This window comes from Cottoperca gobio, chromosome 20 (genome assembly GCF_900634415.1).
Source record: "Cottoperca gobio chromosome 20, fCotGob3.1, whole genome shotgun sequence".
In the NCBI taxonomy this organism is placed as follows: Eukaryota; Metazoa; Chordata; class Actinopteri; order Perciformes; family Bovichtidae; genus Cottoperca; species Cottoperca gobio.
The window spans coordinates 9,831,939-9,856,828 of NC_041374.1; the positions used below are offsets into that span (position 1 = coordinate 9,831,939).

At 42.8% G+C, this 24,890-nt stretch overlaps 1 protein-coding gene across 1 annotated transcript in view; it reads left to right on the top strand.

Annotated features, from left to right (window-relative positions):
* Positions 1-24,890, top strand: part of myripb (myosin VIIA and Rab interacting protein b) — a 111,203-nt gene that overhangs the window by 31,102 nt on the left and 55,211 nt on the right. The window contains 1 exon segment of the mRNA XM_029458004.1: positions 17,005-17,226. Coding sequence (XP_029313864.1) covers positions 17,005-17,226 — 222 coding nt within the window.

A 24,890-nucleotide genomic window follows, 5' to 3' on the forward strand; every position in this document is an offset into this window, starting at 1 on the left:
GAGCTGGGATGCAGGAAAGACGGCTCATTGATTTCACTTGCTAAGTAGTTGCCTGCGTTTGAAATGTCTGATAAGAGCTCGAATGATCTGTAATCATTCTTCAGGATAAATCACAGATCTATTCAATGTATCTAAACCCATTGTGAACTTTCCCTCGGTGAAGCCCCATCATTCTCTGGGCCTGTGTCTATGCCGGCCAGGTTAATCCTCATTAACATCTACAAGACACTCGAGGGAACCATTTGTCATGTACATGTGTGGGTGGTGTGAGTGAACCACACTATTACACACACTTTCAATCCACTTTAGTGTCTTGTGGTGTTTAATGAAGATTTATAAACCGCTGCACATCAGGAACCTCTCAAAAGGTCACATGTCAGATCCGCTCTAGTGGTGACATAAAGCAGCAGATATCGATTTGATAATTGAGTGTTGATGTTTTGTGCAGGTTTATTCTTAAATAGCTTTTTATTTTATTCTTATTTAATATATTACATGTATTTGAATGCCTCCTTTAGAGGTATAATGACTTTAGCTGCAAAGAAAGTCTCCAGAACCTTCTGCAACGTTCCTCTGGGGAATAATTAAACCGTAACAAAATAACAATGAAATTACAGTTTTTAATGAAGTTGCACTCGTTAAAGGCAGCTAGGAGATAAAGAGGCGTACTGTATCGTCGCCTCTTCATAATGAATTGAAGAAGCATCTGTCCTTGCAGAAGGTCATCTTCAGACTGCTGCAGTTTAGAGGCTGAGAATCGATACACACTGTTTTAAGTCGCTAACAGCTTTTCTATTTGTGTGTTTTCTTCCCCTCTGCTGTTGTTGTCTGACATTTAGCTTTGTTTGTTGTGTTTTTTATGTTTTGACACAGCTTTATTATTGTGTTGTCTTAATCCTGGACTACATACAATACGTCTTATACAATTATTGTGATGTGGGCAAAAGACTGTATTTTATTTTTAGTTAATCCCACACACTTCGTAGTAGAGATCACCTCGGCACCCGACCCTCAACATAATTTGTGTCAGTACGAGGTATCGACTACAAATGCACAATTTACACTTGAATAATTATTTAGTTATTTTCAAAATGAAAGTACATCATATGTTTGTGTTAGCCTTGGTAGCCGTCTCTCTCTGTTCCCTTTTTCTTCACTGTCTTCTGTCAAATGAATGCTGAAATGCTAAAAACAAGGCTTGTCTTGAGCGGGCGGAGGAAGTGGTGCACTTGTTGAGAGGTCTTTTCATGGATTTGTTGTTATCGGCAGCACGCTCCTGTTTCTCAGTTGCTTCTGCACAATATCAAAATGTTGATTTGCTAACGCAGGTTTAAGTATATTCACTTTGCCTTTGTTGTGCCATTCCATCGTCGTCATAACTAAAAGTCATCTATAGTTTGCAGCTCCTGCTTCGGCCTTCACAAACTGCCCCTGCACCTTAGCTTTGACTTATAGAAGGATTAAGAAAAGCTGTTTACATTACACTTCATAATCAGTCGGTGGCATTCTGCCCTTCTTCCAACAGCCCCATTACTTGGCAGTAGGAGACAGCTGACGGCAATCAGATGGGGAGATAAATGGCTGCCATCAAGGCTGTCTGTTCAGCTGAGAGTTGGGCTTGTGAAGGTTGACACTCGCTGATGGTGAAGTAAACACACAGCGTGCCCTTGCACGCAGACGAGAGTAGACTGCCAAGTCTCTGATCTGCCAGTGTTGGATCTCAGCTGAGTGCTGAAGAGATGTGAGAGGCACTGTAGTTTTCGTTGTGTCAAAGCGTCTTAAATGTTTCACTTTAAATAGTCAGAAATGTGATTAAATTGTCAGATAAGGTAACGACATCCCATTACTGCGTTAACCAGGAGTTATTACTTCATAAAACTTAACAGTGTAATAATAATCTTTAAGTAACATTATTACACCAATTAAAAGATCATATAAAGTTGCTTGTATCAAACTGTAATTAGAACATTTACAGCTTTTATTGCATTCTCATCATGTGTAACGACATTTAATAATGTTTTGTTTTGTTCATAATTCAACATAATCTCAGTTTTGCCTGCTGCTGTAACACAAACACTCGTGTCTGTGTAGAAGGAGCTGCAGTGAACTATGGGTCGATGTCCGGTCAGCGATGAAGGGGAGGGATGGCGTGTCAGTGCTTGTCATCGTTGTCACGGAGGTTTGTTACTTCATTAAACTGAGTTATTGAAGAGAGTGACGTCCTGTCGGGTCCACACGAGCACGGTCAAGCCCGGGTCAAAGTATTCTCAAAAGCACCAAACATCTGTTATATGTGAACATATTAACACATACGGTTTATATATTTAGCTCATTGTTGACCCAATTAACCCAATTGACATTTATGTAGAATAAAGAGAAATATGTCCTTTGGCTTCACATGTCAGAGGTGATGCCAATAAAGCGTATTAAATTTAATTAAGAGAAAGGTTTCAGTACTGGTACCAGCAGAGTTCATTTGATACTTTTTCCTCCTACGATTCCCAGTTTCTCCTGAAATAATATTTATTTTCATCAGATGCTAAAGTCGTGTTTTTGTGGCATCTCGTCACGCTGAACTGCCAATTCTGTGAAATCACACGTCACATTTAATCGAAGAACGCTTGCGGTGATTGACTGCGAGCAAAACTATACAAATAGTCTTTTTTGTAGATATGGGTACAACAAGGACAGAATGCATTCTACTTGTTACTGGGTTATTTTAATCGACACCTTTTAAGGTATTGAGCACCAAGAAGACCGATCGATCCTCTGCTTTTATACTATTCTCATTTTATTTATTTTATTATTACAAATAAATGTATAAAATAGTGTACAAACGTTATTTTCAGTACAACCACTGCCTCCCCTGACTGCACATCATTGATGACTCTGACTCTAAGCTGACAGGCGTCTAATGCTTTTATGCAATGAGGCGTTTTGGCTGCGTAGCTGGATACAGTATCATTGTGACTCTTGTGTAGCTGCAGAGTGTGTTGAGAGTCCGAACTATGTGACGTGCATGCATTGGATGCTTGGATGCATGAGTGCATGTGTGTCACATCATCTGTCATCTGGCAGCAGTGTGCATGCTTTAGCTGCAACTCTTCCTGCCGGTGCTGCACTCTGAGGTAAACACTGAGTTAAAACACAGTAATTACTGGAGCAAAACACTTTTAAGTCTCCTGTCATGTCGCTGTAATTTCCCAGGCAGTTCTGGTTATTCAACCTCTGCCTCAGCTACACCTGTCCGGCTGTGATGAATCTCTTTTTCCCACTCAGTTTCTCCTCTCTCTCCCTTTCCCTCTAACTCAACTGCTACAAGAAACCCAAGGTGACCGAAGCAAGGACACAGTGATGTGATTTTCTCTCTATAAAGCCTGTTCCCCCTTTGCAGTCACTCACGCTCTCTTTCTCTAAATCCCAGAAGCCTGGTGTGTGCGATTGTGTGTTGTGGAGTATTGTTTGTGCATGTGAGCATATGTTCTAGTTTGGTTGAACACAAGTGCCTCTGTGTACTTTTTTGTGTAACTGCAAGATTACACACAGGCTTCTATCTGCACACTTCCACCAAAGATTAACAAGAAAAACAAACCTTTTGTCAGTGAGAGCCTCAGGAAATAATAAAACGCTCTGGAAATGAATGTGTTTGGCTTGAAAGGACAAGACCACCGTGTGGTCTGGACCCCCTGTGGTGTAAGCTGCCCAGATACCATGAATACAGTATTATGTGTGTGTTTGTTGTTGAGGCTGAGATAATTGTGTTTATGAGTGGCTTTCTTTGGTTATCTGAGGACACTTGGACATCAGAGAGATGCGGCTCACTGCAGTTTTTATAAGAAAGTTTAGTTTGAAGCCATTTCACCAGAATGCAAAATGTTTTTGAATGCAAATCTTATTAAAGAATGTCTGTACACCAGTTCAGAACGTTATATCATTCAGTGTTATAATCTGAATTAGTTCTATTTGAATTTACATTCAATCTACTAATGCAAGATCTTCAACTGCTTCTGAATCTTCTGAATTCTCCATGTTTGGGCTCAGCTTGGAGAAGGAAGTGACGTCTGAAATTGAGTATGCAAGATACGATCATCAAATACTAACCTTATGAGTTTCCTAATGTTAGCTAACGTTGGCTAGTATGCTAGTGTTGTTAGCAAACTAACTTTAACATTAGCTGAAATAATGACATCAAGCTTTCTGCATTTTTTTCCTGTTGCTGTTTTGCTAAAGTGCACGTTCATTTGCTAACGACATTAGCATAGCTAGCTAACGTTAGTTAAGATTAGTAGCCTACTAGTTATTTGCTTCTCTGCAGCGGGACGCTGTTGGTCAATCTCTTTATGTTTAGGACGTGTTATAGTTCTTAACAAGCTGCCACTTTGGCAACACGAGCTTCTGTGTGTCGGTGCCACTGAAACTGATCTAGGAACTGATTTCCAGTTGGATAGATGGAACAAGTGAATAAAGACATTTGTCTGCACGTATTTCAGGTGTGAAGTTCGTATTGCCTGACATGCACCATGAGGCACAGTATGTGTGTCTCTGTCGTGTTGACTCTATTGATTTGCCACCTGCACTGTATTATCATAAATCCAATATGCACGTCTGTCAGCCGTGGGAAGTGCATTAGGCAAGTTGGTTTGTTATCAACACTGATCCGTTTGCAAACGCGGCTACACGGACACTCGTCATGATCATTTCTACCTTTATACGTCAACCTTTTCTTTATTTCTCTTAAATCTTCCTCTTTGCATTTGTATTCATTGCATCCTCTTTACAAATATCTAATTTGCATCATTGCTGGATTTAATGTTGAATTGAGGCACTCATTCAAAATGCACTTAGCACTGATCTAATGTGCTGCCTCCCTGCTCTCTGTCATTAGCGGATGTTGTGGGGCTCAAATCAAAAGTGCTGTGCAGTTACAAATCCCCTCCTCTTCCAGGCTGCAATCGATATTTGTTCGTCTACATTCAGTTCCAGATTCTTCCTTCTCTTCACACAAATCACCTCTGACATAAGCTGCTCTCCCTGGACCTGAAAATGAACCGTGGTGTCACACAACCATCAGTCACACTGCAGCCGTGCGTGTATTTTGATTCTGTCTCCATATCTGTGTGTGTGTGAAGTTGACATGCCCTTCTCCTGCTGCCTGAGAGTCTGAGTCAGAGTCTGTAACGGATTGATTTAATGTGTGTGTGTGTGTGTGTGTGTGTGTGTGTGTGTGTGTGTGTGTGTGTGTGTGTGAGAGCAGTCAGTGTGGGTGTGTGGTCTAATGTGACAAGTGTCAAATCTAGACATAGATGGTGCTTTGTCTTGCCAACCTACACACACACACGAAGGTACATCAGCTGGGCTGTGGCTGCCAGTCAGGGTCTAATGGGGATCTGGAGTCCCGGTCAGTACGAGAGCCCCCATTATGTCAGAACCACAGCCAAACCCCCTCTCCTGTAATTGAATTGGCATATCCCAAAAATAACTCCCTCCTCTCTTCTGCTTGGTTCAGCCCTAATTATTCCTCTCTGTCTGTCTTACCCTTGTTCATCCTCTTTATTTTCCTGCATGCAGCTCTCCTCTCTCATCACAGGGGAATTCAGTGAACGATGTTCGCTTCTGTAGCTCTGCGTCTTTGTTGCCACAGAAATAGCCACTCGTTCCCTGGCGGCTATCCCTGGCCTCCTCTTAATATACAGCAACACATCCTCTGGCACGCGGCATTCACTAACTAATACACACCACTCAGCAGATTTCCACAATATAGCAAATATTGTAACTGAAGAGTGAAATAAAGCATCACAAGCTGCTGATGTTGAGATGCTTATTGTTTAAGTTTCAGAAATGCTTAGCTATAAATGTTACAATGAAGCTGTGATGTAAACTCTATGGCACCACTGTCTATAATGCATTATAAACATATTACTGAATATTTATATTTATATAAATATATATATATATATATATATATTATATTTAGCTGAAGTTTTTGTCCAAAGCGACTCACAAAAAGTGCAAACAATCATGAGGATACAACTCCGAACAGCAAGAATCTTGTAGGTACATTAACTTCAAATAGGTGAAATCCTTTAAGTGCAGAGCAATAACTTCATATCAGACAAACCAAGTACAACATACAGAAACAATAGAATATGAATTCAACTATCAGCTACAAATAAGCCAAACCAACTAAGTGCTTCATACAAAGAACAGTTTTTCTTTTCTTTTCTTCAGTCGCAGAGGTGCAGTAGAAACAGGTGAGTTTTCAGTCTGCAGAAGGTGTGCAGACTTCCTGCTGTCCTGACATCAATGGCGAGGTCGTTCCACCATTTTTTCTGCGTGTTGCAGACATTGTTTCTTTGTGGCAGGCAAACAAACAGATCGACTCGCACGTTCACTGCAAACAGTTAATTCTCCCGGATGGAGGCGCTGGTGCTGGATGTGTGCTCAGTAGCCACTGTCGTTCCCTCCCTGTTTCATCCTCACTTGGCATCCCTCGGTGTGGTTGACACTTAAGCCGCATTCTGGGCACATTGGATTTGGTTTTCCTGTGTGAATAGAGATTATTCAACAGAGGAAAGAACAATCTGCGCCAGTTACTGCGGCTTGTGCAGCTGCTAATCTGAGATGTAGCCGGAGAAATGGGTTGCAGGGATGAAAGGAGGGAGAAGTGGCCTGATGGAGTTTACTGAAGGGATTGAAGGATGGATAAAAGGTGCATGAAGATGCTGAGTTGATGCATAAAAAAATATACCTGAATGAATACTTGAAAATAAGTTTTTATTTGCTTTCTTACGAGACTTTGACCTCAGTTTGTCCTTGTAAGGTGTGTGTGTGCTGACTTTGTTTTAAGATAATCGGAGGTATAAAATCCAGTTTTTTAACTTCCAAATCTTTTCTCTTGACAGATGAAGTCATGCTGCTCCAGTTTCTGCAAAACGATTACTCCCGTTGCAAGGGATGGTCAAATGAAATGGATATTCCTCTCTTTGAATTTAGTCTGTCAATAATAAGTCTTCGGAGGGTCAAACGATAATACCAGCATGCAGAAATGAATTCCCTCAGTTTGTCTCAGCACCTTGCTGAGGTTGCAGTAAACCATCTACGCACATTATTTTCTCGACCCTCTTTATCTCTCTCATTTTCTCACATAGTTGCCGCGCAGGCAGGCCGTTCTGATTGGAAACGTTATCAGCGGAGCACACATTTGACTTGGATTGTTTCCCAAAGTGAGGGCTCATTATTGGCCTGTTGGATAATCGTCGGCAGCAAAAGAGAGAAGTCTCCTCGAGAGGGGGGGATAAAGAGGCTGCTGACGTATAGAACTGTGGGTAACTTAACCATATAGCTGGGGTGTGTGACGCACAAACTCACACACTTACAGGCTTGGATAGATGGTATCGTAGGTTTCAAAGGAATCAAAAAGTCACACATTCTCAGGGGGGACAGAAAGTTCAGAAGCACAGAGAAGTATGTCGGAGAAGAAATCCACAAAGAGGAGATATCATGGAAGGGCAAAACAAAAGAAGTGAGAACATGAAATGGATGAGGCTTGAAGAATTGAGAGGTATGAGGTTGAAAGAGAGACGGGAAAGAGTTAACAGTGAGCGTGACATTATCTTAAAGCAGAGTCTGGTAATCTGCCAGCAGCTGTGTAATGATTTTGCTCCTGCATGGAGCTTTTAATAATTGCTCTGACTTTGGTGTAAAGCTGTAAACTCAACATTAACAATGTATTCAGTCAAGTCAATATTAACACTCGCAGTAAATGTGCTTTAATAATGTTGTCTCTATATGTATCAGAACTGCAACGATGAGTCGATCAACAGGAAAATAATCGCCAACTATTTTAAAAGCAATAATTTTATGCAAAAATGTCTTTAAATTCTGTTTTCAGTCTCTCAAATGTGGAGATTAGCTGCTTTCTCTGCTTTATATCATATTAAACTGAATATCTTTGGGTTTTACACATAAAGAAAATTTGAAAAATAATCTTTATTATCTTTATTTGCTGCCCTACTTTATGCACTTTGCTGTAAGACTGCTGTCTCAGTTGGACCTTTAGATCCTCCTTGAGGTTTCCTTCATCATAGCATTTACATGGACTGTGCCTTATTGTCCCTATGGGGACGTCTCCATCACACACAGAAAGGTCTATGTCCCTGTGTGTCTTCTATATGTGTGCATGTGTTCATCCGTTCATGCCTGCCTGCATAGTGTTTACTAACATGCCTCTTAGTTCAACGGGCTGGAACGCCTGCAGGGTGGATGTCATGTGTGTGAAGAGATGGAGCAGGTCTTTATGTGCGCCTGGTGATGCTGCAAGAATGAGTCTCTGTGGAACAGTGGTCCCCAAACTAAGGCCCGCGGGCCGGATACGGCCCGCGGGCCGGATATGGCCCGGCCCCCTGAACAATACCAGAGACGCATTATGATTTTTTTTTCAGTCTGGCCACGCGAATCCTAGACTAGCCCCTGTCAAATAGAACGGAATAATGGCGAAAAGGTTAGGTAAGAGAAAAATTGATTCAGAATGCAGGGTATTTAACCGATTATTTTTTTGTTCAATGCAAAGAAAAGGCTGTTTGTCTCACCTGTCAAGAGGCGGTGGCGGTATTCAAAGAATACAATCCGACACTATGAATCCCGTCACAAAGACAAGTATGATAACTTGCAAGGCCAAATGCGAGCAGACAAACTCTCAAAGCTAAAAAGTGGACTGTTAGCTCAGCTTGGTTATGTGTGGCTTTCTGGAAAACAATAAATGTTTACGTTTAGGCACCCCTGCGATCGCCACACTTTTTCTGTTACAAACTGACCCCGGCCCCCTTCAGAGAAGGGAAAAGTTATGTGGCCCTCACAGGAAAAAGTTTGGGGACCCCTGCTGTGGAACAACCTACCAGGGGGTTCAGGAAGGGGAGGGGGAGGGGGGTCTTTCCATAGGAGGAAGTCCAACCTCATGTAATGCTATTATGTCACAGTTCTCTTCATACCCTTTTCCCACAAATTAGCGTGTTTATGCAGCACACGGGAACACACGTTAAAATGCCTTCCTGTTTCTTTTGGTGCGTCATGTTCGAGGTCACGGATGTGCCGGAAAGCAGAGTTAGTAAACAGTGAAGATGTTACTTCTTAAGTTCTGTGACTTATCTTTCTTTCAAACTCTTAGACCAGAGTTGGTGATTGTTGGAAATACTAATGAAGACGTTTAGATTGGAGTCTGTGGAGTTTGATTGAAGTGTGTTTTACGATCAGTGAGATAAAATGTCTGTTTCTGTCAATGGAGTCTGGTGGCTTTGAGGAGAGCATATTAATTGTGTGTTTTGTACGTTAAGAAACTATAATAATTGTCCAAATCCCAGTTGATTTTCACTTCAATGCTCGTCACATAGTATTGCAGTCATGTCTCCATCACTGCCAGTCGGAGCTGATGAATACCGTGACCGCTGCAGTTATTTGTCCTGCGGATGAATGCCGATTGTAACCTTTCCCTCTGAAGACAGAAGCCAGACGTTAGTGGGATTTTTGTCCAGCTGAAAATGGGCTTTATACAGTATATGTTTGCAAGAACATATTTATGCACACATATTGTTTGTGAATCCAGACATGCAGAGCAGAACAGCTTGGAATAAATGTCATATCATCATACAGTAGGACGAGCATTAGCAGTTGGCTGTCACACAACAAGGAGGATGTTCTGACATTTAGGGAACATTATGTGAGATCTGAGTGTATGCTTATGTGTGTGTGTGTGTGTGTATCTTAGTTGATTTTAAGTGCCAGAGAAAGAGAGATAATGAGAGAAACATACGCAGCATCTCTGTTCTAGTCACCTTGAGCTTCTCATACATCTGCAGGATGATGGGCAGACGGGCTAAGTAAAAGAAGACCTATTGTGCATAAAGAGCATTTGCTGTGCCGGATATTTGATATATGATCAGAGAGAAGCAGAAAAGAGGGAAGAGAGATCTAGTGTTTCCTCTTTATTCATGCAGTGGATGAATAAACCCCACCAAGGCCACCACACAATGAAAAATGAACATGATTAATAATGTATGTTGTATAAATTAGCCATATTCCTCTAAAAGTCGTTTTTTTTATCTGAGTCAAATATTTAAAATAAAAATGTTTCGAAAGTTCAAAAGAGTGTGGAGGATCAGGAAGGAGGTTACACACACTTTGAGTCTGAAACATCTCAGCAACTATTGGATGGATTGTCATGAAATGTGAAACAATAATCACTTTGTTGATCCTCTGACTTTTGGTCGATTTGTCCAGGACTTTGGTTTATGACCAAATGTTTGTGTCTTTCCCATCAGCCTCAGCTCTACTTCATGTGTTATGCTAATATGTTAATGAGCTAAACTAAGATGATGATGGTAAACATTATACTTGCTAAACTTCAGCATGTTAGCATGCTGGCGTTAGCATGCTGGCGTTAGCATGCTGGCGTTAGCATTTAGCTCAAAGTAGAACCGCGCCTCAGTGTAGTCTCTCCGAGCCGCGGCTGCAGACTGTTAGATGATTTCAGTGTTTTACATTAATATGCTTCTTCCTAAGTCTTCCATGCTTTAGTCCGATATCATTTAGTATGCAGCATTGATGTTTATTCCTCATCATTGCACCTTGTACTGTATCTCCTGGTTTATTAGCCAAACCTGTGCAAATGTACTTTTATTCATTGTCCCTTTAATATAAAATGCCGTTCTGGGTCCATTTCCTTATCGTTAGTTTTCTTGTACTTTGTGGAAATTCCGTTTGCAGTTTGAGTTTCCCTTTGGTCACAGGGAAAAATCTGAAAAGTACAAAGACCATCGGCTTACTGTGTTTAATTTAGTGATGGCTGAAGGGAAGTTGTGTCTCCCTGCTGCCTCTGAGGTGTCGAGTAACACACAACGTGTTTCTGCTGATGGATCCAGTTGTTATGACGCTGCTCAGGTGTTTCTGCTAAATTACATTTTTCATTAATTATTAATATAAAATCACTTCAAGACACTGCTGTTACAATGAATAAGAGGCGTAACGTGTGGAGCCTCACTGTGTTGAGAGCAACCTGCAGGAGAGAGTTGCAGAGTCCTCCAGATGTCAACCAGGAGAGTTCGGAGGAAGATGACAGGCTGCATTGTATCTCTCCGTCAAGTCGCTCAGCCCTCCATATAACAGTCGGCACTGGACAGAGAAAATTACCTTGTTGGAGGCTCAAAACTCTGAAAACTCTCCAGTGTTGTCAGCGATATACTTACACGGATTTTCTAGAGTGCACCAGAACTGCTATTTGTCAAAGCTCTCGTGGATGAGAGTGCTGATGTCAAATAAGTTGTGCAGTGTGAAAGGATTTCACATCTAGCAGCAGGAGAACTGGGTCGACCTTTTGGAGGTTACTTTGTCGTTAGTCAAATGTTTCAGGGCTGTAAATTGATCAGTGGATTATTAGTTTACTACTGCAGAACATTTGAAAGTGACGCAGAATATCTTCACCTACAAGCAATGTGATTTAATCTCCGCTCCCCAGCCTCCCAACACCTGCACCTTCATCAACAACATCCGAACACCAGAAACTCTCTACCTTGAAGTGTATGACCCACGTGCCAGTCTGCCACTGCATTGCAGAGGAGAACAAGAGTTTAGATTATCTCCGCTCTCTCTCGGAGCTGGCATTCAAGTTGGATGAACTGTGAAACTCTGCTTCGCCTAGTCGGGGTCCAAATGCAAATGTTGCGCTTCGATTAAACCAAAATTTGCTCCCGTCCTCATTGCCTGTTTCACCCTGGAGCTGATAGGAAGTCTTCCAGCTCTAATGCACACAGATGCAGAGAGAAATGCATGCATGCACACATAACACACACTCACAGGCTGTGTGTTAATGTGTCACTTCAGGCAGAATAACAACAGGAAAGGATCCCTGTGTACAGGCTTTAGTTAAGCACACACACACACACACACACACACACACACACACACACACTCACACGCGCAGATCTACACAGAAACAGGAAAGCAACATCTTCACACTTGAAGTTGTCTACTTTCAATTAAAAGCAACTTAATCACTCGAAAAGCCCTCGATCAATTCACAATTACCTAGTGCATCTGGCTACTGTACACTTGAAAATCCACATCAACTCAGATCGATATGAACACACTGAGATTCAGCACACACACACACACACACACACACACACACACACACACACACACACACACACACACACACTCCTCTCAGACAGGTGTGCTCCCACGTCTCTGCATGATTTACTGGTGTAGCTGTTACATGCTGGTGTTGTGGGTTTCCACTGCGGCAGGCGGATCAAAGCTCTGATCAAAGACTTTCTGCTACATTGTCTGTTCATTTTCTCCAGGATCTTCTCCAAACACTGGGTTAACAATACTCCAACATGGCGCCCTCTCTTTTCTACAGTCTCCATTTTCTTCCTCTTGATTGGAACGTCGCTCTACATTCAAGAGGAAAGTCGTGCTATATTTAGCAGAGACATGTTAGCCTGGGTATTGTATATCTACTCGTCTTGTGCCTCAGGTCCTCTCGTACCATGTGAACAAATCAAGTGCAGCGTAAAAGAAAACTTAAAACAGGGTTCCATTTATTTCAGATTCTGATCGTCCCTCACAACCGGCTTGTTCGCTGCTTTATTCCTTATGCATGGAGGTGGATGGCTCTGCTCTCTAGGGCTTTTCTGTGCGTCACAAAGGTATGCAGTAATATGCCGTCATAATTCATTATGAATGATGAATTAATAATAGATTCATTTTAAGATGCTCATTGGGGCTAAACGATTTGGAAAAAAGATCTAATTGCGATTATTTTTGACTGATGGATTGAGAGAAATATTAAAGTGATCATAGTGTGATTTCTGTCTCTGCAGCAGCTCAATGTTCTGAATGGTATTTTGACACATGCTTTGGATATTACACTTCATACTGCGATACAATTCTGATTAATTATTCAACACTAGTGCTAATAAAGTTTTACTGTTATTATTCTAATTCTAAAAACATATTATTCTTGCTTGTCCAATATAAAGATATTTATTAAGTTTCCCAAATGTTACATTATGAGTCCTATGTATGTATAAGCGACCAGAAGATTGAATCTGTCTCTGTAAATATTTAACTATTTAGCATAAAATTACATATTCTAAACACAACGGTGTTTAATTTGCACCTACGCTGATTCATCACATTGCTTTTGAGTTGTGAGGCGGTCAGCAGTGCATCAGTGTGAGAGCCGGAGAACAGCTGCTGGGACGTGCATCATTTAAAAAACAGAAGAAACTGCAGTTGTTTTAGTTTTCTGGCTACAGCTGGACCTCGAAATGACATTATCTAGATTGCAAATCTGGCCGTAACATAATTCAACTTCACCTGGGAAACTTCAGCCTGTCTGTGTGTCAGCTGAGAGAGAGAGAGGAGCGGGAGGCGAGGGACTCTGAAGAATCACAATGTTAATAGATCTGCAGCAGAAGGAGAAAGTGAGGAAGTGTTGGGAGAGGAGAGTTTGTAGAAATTCAGCAGAATTAATATTTGCCAGGAGTGACAGGCAGTCAGAAATGCATATTATTAAATCCACATACGTTCTCCTGCCCTGATTTTCGATCAGAAAATGAATTGTTATTCAGCTCTTAAACACTCCACACGTTTACATAATCAATAGTTTTTACCTCAAGAGTTTGGTGTCCTGTAAACTTTTAGCATACAAAGAACTCTGTTGTTGTCCAGAGGAACCACAATGCATCATGTTGACATCAGGCGTGAGTAAACCTGGGATGTTAACCCTCTGAACACATCGTACACGTGACATCAGATCTTCATATCAGATCAGGTTCAACATGACGTTGATTGTCAGAGTTAACGTTGCACTGATTTCTTGTAAAGTGTTTAGAAGCAGAGGTGAGAAAATCTTGATCTGTGGTCAGAAATGTTCGTTATCATCGTGTTAGTGGAGTCTCAACACTTTGGAAAGAAGTCTCACGTGTTCTTTTTGATTTCTGTCATTTCATTTACAAAATAATTCACTGAGCGAGCCGGAAAATAATCATCAGATTAAATGATGAAGTCCACCTGAAAGTTGACCGGGACTGAACTGGTGATGTCACAGAATTACAATGAACAAGTTCTATTTAATTAAATGACCGACCTTGTTGAATTAATAATAATGTGTTTTTTTTCTTCTTCTGAATGTTAATGAGTTTGACTTCAGTATTAAATGAAATATGAATCACTTCATAGGAAAGTGTGTGTGTGTGTCTGTGTGTGTGTGTGTGTGTGTGTGTCTGTGTGTGTCTGTGTGTGTGTGTGTGTGTGTGTGTGTGTGTGTGTGTGTTATTGCGCAGAGAGAGTCTTGTTTACTTGTTTATATAATATTTTATGTCTCATTCATTTCTGTTATGCTTCAGTTACCTGAAGATGCTCAGATGCATTTCACCTTATGTGGGTTGTTTGGGATTTATTTTCTTTTTGTCCCACTCGCAGGTTCAGCGACTGCAAAAGCCGAGCAATCAGTTTGTGAATCAGCCCGTCGGTAGTTTACTGTATAGTGAGCCGTAAATGGATATTTCAGACCCACTACATGTACCTGTAAATGAGCAAACGATGTCCCCTTTAAGTGGTAAGAATTAGGAGCTTAAGTATAAATGCTTGTTAACATTACACGTGTTTGTAACTCAAAAGGTCACTACGCTAATAAAGAGTGACAACTGTTGTTCTTTGAGAGCTGATCGAGCGGTGCTGGCACCTGATGACCCACATGTCTCCAGTCACGGCTGCGAGATGATCACAGCTTTTCATGTCTCATTAACCGAGATGCGATTTACTGCGGAGAGACGCCAGGCATGACCAACCCTCCTTGTCGTTATATATATATGTGTGTGTGTGTGTGTGTGTGTGTGTGTGTGTGTGTGTGTGTGTGTGTGTGTGTGTGTGTGTGTGTGTGTGTGTGTGTGTGTGTGTGTGTATTCGCCCACTCGTTTAATGAAATGGCTGGAGCTAGCCGCCATAACTGAGCTGTTCATTAACACAGACGCAGAGAAGCAAAATGGAACCTGATCCTAATCAAAACCAAACCAAATGATTTCCTGGCTGCATATTTTTAGCTTGCTGTTTTGGGTGTGTGTACATGTGTGTGATGCTGCTGCTCAGACGAGGAGCGTGTGTTTTATGTAGCTCGGAGGTTTGTTTTGATTGTTTTTAATTTGATTGGAGGCCACCATTTTCCCAGAAGCTGTGACCTTGCATGTGCAGAATAGAAAACCTCCATTTGATCATCTTGATAGATAATTGTGTGTTTGTCATTATCTACAGTATGCATATGGCTACCGCTGCCCTTCAGCCCTCACACCCCCGCCCATCCTCACACGACACTGTATATGAAATGGTTTGTTCGTCTTGTTAATATGCTGCGTCTAATGATGCATATGAAAAGCAATCAGTGAGGCAGCAGTGGATCTGCTTGAGAAGGAGCGTTAATAACTCAGGAGATTGCAATGCCCCCGCTGGCTCCCACACACACACACACACACACACACACACACACACACACACACACACACACACACACACACACACACACACACACACACACACACACACACACACAGTCCACAGGAAACAATATGCTGCATTCAGCACTCAGTTTTGCTATACTCTTAATTTTCCATGTATGACTTCAGTTGAGGTTCGGAGGCCAACACACAACTTTCTCAGTTGTGTGTGTCCTGCATGCATCACTGTGTTCGTGCACATATGGGGATAATTCTGGGTATAAAGATTATTTGTGTCTATGCTTTGCACATATCTGTTAGCATATACTGCACCTGGCATCTGCTCTGCAAGTGTGTGTGCATGTCAGTGAGAGCAATGTATGCTGCAACATGGCTGAGTGTAGTGTATAGAAGAGCAGCTTGAATAATTTACTCACCGCCCATACACACCTTCCCAGCAGCAACAGCTCCGTCTCTGCATCTCCGCCTCCACTCGCGCCTAACGACAACTGATGTGTGTTAGTGTAAACAGAGGTTAACGTTTTACTTAATCTCTCCTCGCGTATTATTTTAAATATAATTGGCACGAGGGCAATATGTACCGATGATGAGAGGTTTATGATATAAATGCAAAACATTATATAATTTATTGCAGCCTCTGCCTATGGTGTGTTGCTCAGTCAGCGCAAATCCTACAGAGGAAAAACCCCTGCACATAATTCATGTTGGGTACAGGCCTCCGATAGCAAAGTGTTGCTGGTTAACACACTGATTAACTACCTGTATTATCCAGTCTCTCTCTTTCTTTTAAACTCACTTAAAGATGCTTTATTTCAAACATAAAAAGCAGTAAAGCATTCTCAGTTCTTTCCACACATGTCCCCACACACTGACTTGCACATACAGGCGTTAAGATAAGTAGAAGAAGAAGAAGATAAGTGCTTCAGGAGCTGCTGCTCCGTCACTGCTGTACTTCATTTGTGTGTTGAACATGAGAATCTCCAGCGGCGGACCTTCAACTTCGCACCATTTATGCCAATAAAACATCACCCTCCTCATCCTCACTGTGCGGTCTATGCCCTAATTGACGAAGGTGCGATGCTTCTCCATTGGAGCGTGTGGAAGACGTGCACGCCGTGATCTCCTCAGCTGTGCTTTGACTGATGCGGGCAAACACCGCATGACAGATTCTCCCAAATTGAAATGTCAGCCATCACGTTAATTCCACAGAACGAGTGTAAGAGAGGGAGAAAGAGGAGGAGGAGGAGCGGGGAAGTGTTTTCAACTAAATCCATGACCCCTTCTGCCCCCCCCCCCTTTCTTTTTTTTAATACCCTCGCTGTAAATTTTTAATTTACCACAGCATCTCCAATTATTCCGCATCGCCATCCTCCGCCGTGTTCACGTTCTACCTCTCGACCAGACACTCACCACCCTCTCTCTCTCTCTCCCTCTCTCTCTCTCTCCCCCTCCCTTTCCTGTTCTCTCTCTCCTCCTCTCCCTCTCTCGGTTTCAGTGAGATGAAGCAGGAGCTGGCGGAGGAAGGCAGCAGATGCTCCATCCTCTCCAAGCAGCACCGCTTCAACGAGCACTGCTGCATCCGCTGCTGCGCGCCCTTCACCTTCCTGCTCAACCCCAAGCGCCTGTGCCTGGACTGCCAGTACAACGTCTGCAAGACCTGCTGCACGTACAACAAGAGGGACCGAGCCTGGCTCTGCGCTGCATGCCAGAAGGGCAGGTTAGTGTTTTCACACACATTCACATACACGCCGGCGGCGGAGGAGGATTAGAGTCATGAATGGGGACGAGTGATACGAGGGAAGCTATGAATTGGCAAATAGTAGGATGCTGAAGTATGGAGATGGAGAAAGAATAGATCTGTGGCATTTATGAGGGGAAAAGAGAAGACTGAGAGAGGAAGAGTGTGGAGGGAATAAGGGCGCTGAAGGAGGCAGATGTGAGGGGAAAAGTGAATGAATGAGAGGGAACGCAGGACTTTGATGGAGTCAGCGCTGAAGGGAGGGATGCTTTTAGGATTTCCTTTGATTTGTGTTTTGGACATCCAACTCTTATTTTCATTTCTAAATCATTATTTTCAGCTTTTGTTTTCCTGCCTTTTTAATATTGCTGTGAGTTGTGGGAGGAGATGGGGACATCAAGGGAGACTGTAATAAAAAGGCTACAAGAGGGGAGGAAATTGAGGAAACGTGTGTGTGTGTGTGTGTGTGTGTGTGTGTGTGTGTGTGTGTGTGTGTAGTCTAAGTCATGTGTTTTTGGGGTGACATGACAATTTGTACACTGCTGGAAAAAGACACAGAAAGATGAAGAAGAAGATCTGTTTGTTTTCGGTCCCCAAATCACACCCCTGCTTTACAAACTACATATGAAGGATTGCACATTCACAATTTATTGAACGAGAGAAGACGATGTGAGGGAGCAGAAGAGGCAGGCGGACGCGGCTGCTTGTGTTTGAATTTGCATGTTTGTTACAGAACTGTGTGTTAAGGCTCATTACACATGCATGTCTGTCCGAAGCCTTGGGAGTTGTTCTAGTGCCCCGACGAATATTAAGCTTTCTCTCTGTCTGAGCAGCGAGGGCGGGGTGTTGGAAATACTAACGCTGGAGTGGTCAGTCGTTGTGGTGGATTTATAGCTAAATCAATTGTGAGCTTGGGATATTAGATGTGTGTGTGTGTGTGTGTGTGTGTGTGTGTGTGTGTGTGTGTCTGTGTGTGTGTGTGTATGTGGCTATACTGTTCTACCTGAGCTGCTGTTGCTGCTAATGTCTTCCTGAATGTACATACAGTATATACTCCCCAGGTCTTTGGGTGTGATTTAGCAGCAATATCACAAAAGACGGACTGACATGCAGAAGTGTCGATGGTGCATTCTGGATTTTCTGCCCGTTTGTGCGTTAAGGTAGACGTGGACACAGGACTCCACTTGGCCGTATTTCTTCCCCTCAATCCCCCGGCTCCGTCTCTTTTTGTCTTTCATTGATTTCTGCTGCTCGGGGTATTGAGTTAGACCCGCTGCCCGAGTCCTGGTGTGTGAGACGGTGGGGGGGGGGGGTCCAAAGAGGTGGCATGGTTTGCATCGATCATCTCTTCCGTCACAGTCTCCTCGGCTGCTTTCTTTCTCTGCCTCGGGCTCAGCAATGTTCTCATTAGGCGTTTAGACTGAGTCACAGATGGGCCTGATGTCACAACATTGCCGTCTACCAGCTACATATAAATACAGCACTTTTCATTAGCGCATTAAAAGGGCTTAAATCTGGTTTTAGCATGAATTACTCTCCTTCTCTGCGGGTGGAGTCGTGTCAGTTGGAACAGTGATTTGCAGCTTGCACGAGTGTTGAGCTTGAGGCTGGAGCAGCACTGAACATTATTTTGGAAATAGCTATTAGTCTGTTGGAGTGGATGATTGCAAAGAAAATGCATTGATTTGATGCTAAACAGACTGTAACTGTTAGGAAATAACTAAAGAGGAGTCCTTGGGCGGTAAATACAATGCTAATTAAGTCATTTTTCTGTCGTCTACAGTAGTTTTAAGAGAGAATACGAAGTATGAAACGCAGGATCAGTCAAAGTCAAGTGAAAAATTACAAGTTGGGAAAGAAAATGTTCAAATATTCACTCATAATAAATCAGCATATCCGTATCTTATCCTCCTGACTGTCCGTGTTGTTTTATTTTAACCATTTCTGCTGAATCTAAATGCATAATCAATTCGCGAAAGGGAACAGACCTCACTCACATGCACCGGCTGTCCATCAGCATTCACAGTGACACGGCCACGCTGCTCACAGACACCATCCGTCTAGGGAAAGCAGATTTGTGATCATCGCACACATGGACACACTCGCAGGCTGAAGTCACCCACTCACACATGGATCAATGTAAGAATGTAATAAATGCATGCACGTCCGGACAGACGCATGCCTGAGGCAAGCAAAAGGACATGTGAGCGCATACATCGATTATATGTCGCTTAATTACATTTATGAGCAGATGTAATTGAGATGGACGCTGGCATTGATTGGTTGACTGTTTCATTTTTTGTTTGCGTGCTGATGACAGATGGTGTGTACTCTGAATCAGCAGCTTTGTCATTACACCTTTCTAGTCTTCATCACACGCTTATCCACATGCACCAAACACAGCTTTCCCTCCTGAGCGAGTGGGACAAGCATGGCCATTTGCAGTCTGGTGGAATTAACAGCAAGCACACACACTCTGCACATAGTCACACACACACACATGCCCACCATGCACCAATGACTCGATGATGGAAGTCAAAACATTTTAAGTGGAAACTGAAAAGTCATTTTTTCTTGTTTTTGTTTTTCCTCCACACCCAAAGCAGTGGGAGAGAATGTTAAAGGGAGAGCAGGAGATGAAGGGAGATGAAGGTCAAGCGCAAGAGCAAGAGGGGGAGGGCAGGAGGATAAGGAGAGTGAACGACAGACGAGGAAAGTCCCAATTATTTCAGAGAAATGTCATTAAATTCTCCTTTTTATTTTGACTCGCATTTAATTGTTCCTCTCACCGTTTTATATCTGTTATGTCTGTTCTGTTCTCTGCCATCTTATTTTTTGGTCCCTTTCATATTCTAATACCCCCCCTCTCTCTGTCACAACGCCCCCCCTGTCACGGCCCCCCCCCTCTCTGTCTGATGAAGTCTACATTTTCCACATTTACATTAGAGCTGCTGCACGTCTCTGTGCTTAATCTGCAGAAATGGACAGTCAGTCCTCAGGCAATAGAGGTGTGTGTGTGTGTGTGTGTGTGTGTGTGTGTGTGTGTGTGTGTGTGTGTGTGTGTGTGTGTGTGTGTGTGTGTGTGCTCTTACCACTTTATGGCTTTGGTAATCTCATCCTAAAACAGGACTGCAAGGAGATTATAGCATCTGCAGCCGACCTATACTGTACATACATATATACACACACACATTAACAGGAGAGGCTTACGCACACTGTAAGTGCACACACCCTTACTAGGCATTTTAATTAAATTGAAATGCATTTTTTTTGCTTTGATTTCCTTTTAAGATATTGTAATCAGGGTGACTTAGTTGTCCATGTGTGGAAACATGTGTGCAGTCTGTGCATACAGAGCCACATAAACAGACATGCACACACTGCTGCAGTTAAAGTGTGACGTTAACTGTCTGTTGTATTTTAAATGTGAGTCTGAGCGAGCTCTGGCGCTGTCATGGTGTAACCACGTGACGCTGACAGGCAGCCACACACACACACACACACACACACACAGAGTCCACATTTAATTATTTGATTGATTCTTTGCGTTGGGGCGTCCTTCTTTTAAAGGCCAAGCAGGAGCTGATTGGCTCAGGGGCCTCAGGACACGAGCTTAGTACTGTTTGTTTAGCATGCAACCACACGCACACACACACACACACACACACACACACACACACACACACACACACACACACACACATACACACACACACTCTCACATCTACAGATATCACTTGCATGTCACGTCCATTTAATGTTTCAATAGAAGCTCCTGTCACTTTCTCAGACTGAATACTTGCTGTTTGTTTTCACCTGTAAGATGAAGTGAATGGGTGTTTGTTTACCAAACCAACATGATTCATGTCACCAGACACACCTTCACAAAGTTTATCACAAAGCAGTATGTTCATTATATAATAATCCAGGTGATCAGCATCATTCGTGACCGAAAAGATGGTACATGATTTGGGACTTGAGTGCGAATACTTGAGACTTACTTGTGACTTCTAAAACAACGACTTGTCCCCACCTCTGGTATTGAAGGCAGGAAGTGGACTGCACAGTTTGTGTGACCCTTCACCTGTCTGTCTGCTTCTGTTCCTTTCACTTGTCTCCATATTAACATCAGAAGTGTGCACATACTGTGCTTCTCTTATTTCTATGCATATATATTTCATACTCATGAATATATATTTGAACATCTTATAATCCCACAACAATAGCAGTCAGTGTGTGTTTATAAAGACAGGCGCTATAAACTCCATGAACTCCCTCTTGCTGCTGTCAGAGAAGCACCTGCGGCTCTGAGAGGCAGAGAGTCACAGTGTGATCTTTTTCTGTCCTCCGTGAGGGGGTATTTTTTATCAGTGTGGGTGAGCAAGACTAGTCTTAGACAGGGAGGGTCTGCCCTACAGCACCGGGCTGCAGATGAAATGTGTGCACACCGCCACCGTGTCTCTGTTTGAACAAGGCATCGACATGCCTGTGTCTGTTTGTGTCTCGCTCCTTGTTTGCTCTTTGTTTTTGTATGGTTTTCAGCCATGGGGCAACCTCCGGGCCTGGAAAGTGAAGCAAATGTGGAAGTGCATTAAACTTGCATTCTTTCTAATGGCCAGCAGGGGGCAATCAGTCAGATTGTATAGAGGTGTATGAGAAGCTGACCCTTCTTCTCACTTGATTTATTGACATTATGCTCCCATTTAGAGTAAAATAGAGATGAAGCAGGGTATATTTTAGGACGGGGCTACCTTGTGATTGACAGGTCGTTACCTAGGTGTTGTCCTACTCGTGTCACTTCTGGTTCTAAAAAACCAAGATGGCGACAGCCAAAATGCCAAACTTGAAGCTTCAAAACCGTAGTCCACAAAGCACTGGGTGACGTCACACTGACTACCTCCACTTGTGTGTGTTTTAAAAACAGAAAGCTACAAGCCTCAGTAGATGAAGGATGGAGGTCTGCCCTCTCATTCGTCACACTGTGGCGTTAACAATTTACAGCGCGGAGCTTTTAAATCACACATGACAACATTGAAGGCAAAGAAAGTTTATGTGCAGAGCCATAATTCATGCTGCAGTCACAGCTCATGTACACATGCTCAGGTTTTTCTAAAGAAACATTTAATTCCAATCAGCACACAAAATGGATCAAATCGCATCAAATCATATCAAATCATCAATCAATCAAATCACATCAAATCACATTCCTACACTTGATACACAGGAAGCTGTTCATCAATTGAAACAGTTTGAAGAACGTTGCAGAAGTGCAGCTGAACCAACCCTCATGGCACTCCTCATCCCTCTCTCCCTCCTCCTCCTCTTCTCTCCCTCCTCCTCCTCCTCCTCTTCTCTCCCCCCTCCTCCTCCTCCCCCTCTTCTCTCCCCCCTCCTCCTCTTTTGTCCCTCCTCATCTTCTCTGCCTCTATCTCCTCCTCTTCTCTCCACCTCCTCCTCTTTTCTCCCTCCTCCTCCTCCTCCTCCTCCTCCTCCTCTTCTCTCCCTCTATCTCCTCCTCTTCTCTCCCTCCTCCTCCTCCTCTTTTCTCTCTCCCTCTCCTCCTCTTCTCTCCCTATATATTCTCTTATCTCCTCCTCCGCGGCCTTGTCTCGCCCGACTGACACAGGAGCCATCAGTCGATCGTAACTCTTGATGGTGATTTGCACTTTATTCACATTCAGGCTGAACAGCAGACACACACACACACACACACACACACACACACACACACACACACACACACACACACACACACACACACTTGGAGAATCTTACACACGCAGCACACTGGTGATTTATGTTTAAACACCTCCTGGTGGTCCCGACTTAGCTCTGACTAAAATCTTTTTAAGTACCTTGGTCTCATTAATTGAAACACAGCCCAAATCAGAAAATGTGCTTGAATTTTACTAATGCAATTTGTGCAAGGGTTTCCTTTAAAACTAATTACTGCTGAGTTGTTCAGCCTTGAAGCAATCATGTGTGTGTGTGTGTGTGTGTGTGTGTGTGTGTGTGTGTGTGTGTGTGTGTGTGTGTGTGTGTGTGTGTGTGTGTGTGTGTGACCCCCTTCTGTTTCATGAAAGCATTTTTCTCTGTAGGGGGTGGGGTTCTGTAGCAGTAATAAATCACTGCTATCCAGGTAAACATGTGAGTGAACATTCATGCACGCACACAAACACACACACACACACACACACACACACACACACACACACACACACACACACACAGCAGGCATGGGAGCTGGAGGCCAACCAGTGCCGCAATATATGCAAAATAACACACAGCAGTATTCACATGACTGACAGTAATTAACTCACCCACAGGAGTTGTGTGTGTGTGTGTGTGTGTGTGTGTGTGTGTGTGTGTGTGTGTGTGTGTGTGTTACAGTCTGATGATCATTTCACGATTGAGGGAACTCCACGTGAACGGGGTTATTTGTGGCTCACGCTGCAGGTGATTGGAAATCTCATGATTCCTAAATCGGTTTAAGCAGTAAATTGGCTCGTGGATCAGAACAGAAGCTGAAGCAGCTTGTTGTTGTTTTTATCGTGGGATTGGAGACAGAAATGTTTTCCACAGATTGGAGCGAGACACAGGTAACGCCCAATAACACTTCCCCTCTGCAGCCTGGAGTGGATAACACCTATAATGCTGCTCTGTAGCCTAATTCCTCACTATATGGGTGGTGTTATCCTGCACCACAGAGTTACAGGAACACAGTTTATTACCTCCGCCAAGGGGGTTACGTTTTTGGTTTGGTTTGTCAGCAGGATTACAGAGAAACCTCCGGCCCGAGTTCCCTTAGACTTGAGGGAAAGGTGAAGCACGGGCCCAGGAAGAGCACGCCTGAATCACAGGGTAGATGCACGCATTATTTTTCACTTATGGAAACGAGCTTGGCCTTCTAGTTACTCTGTAACTTACACCTCAAGAAATCTGAATACATATGATTTGTGTTTGTTTAGACCTGTGTACTAAAAATCTGACACTTAAGACATTTAAGTTACATTTATTTTCCACCCTTCAGTGTTTTCCAGTTCCAACTGATTATCTGCACTGGCAATTTAATTAGACATTCATATCCACGCATTCAATATTTGTGATAGCTTTAGAATCAATATAGATAATATACTTAACATTTCTGTTCAACTTCAATGTGGTAAATGAAGCTAAATATGTTCTCCAAGGTTCAAACAGACTGAAGGGATTTATTTGTTCTGCTGGTCAAGAACTTAAGTCAGTTATGTTTCAATCATGGCTTCTGAGGTCATGACTTTTAATCCATATAACAACATTCACAAAAGGTCGTGTGGCTCAGTAACCATCGCACAATGATTCACTCAAACAGAAAAGATCATTCCCTCTGAATCCTCTCCGGGTTCTGCAGATGTGATGTATGAAGAAGTTCTGCAGCAGGGCGGCTCCCCACAGCGCAGCGTGTCTCATATCCTGGTAGGCTGGCAGGAGAGGATGTGAGCGACATGATTGGCAGATGAATTGCATTTCCAAATAAGAATTTACTTTGATGTTTATCATTAAACTTTTAGATCACTATTGCTGTTTGACTTCCTGTTTATCTCCATCTCTCTAAGAATTGGTCTTGAAATGATCGCACAGCTCTTCGGCGCTGGATGAATAGT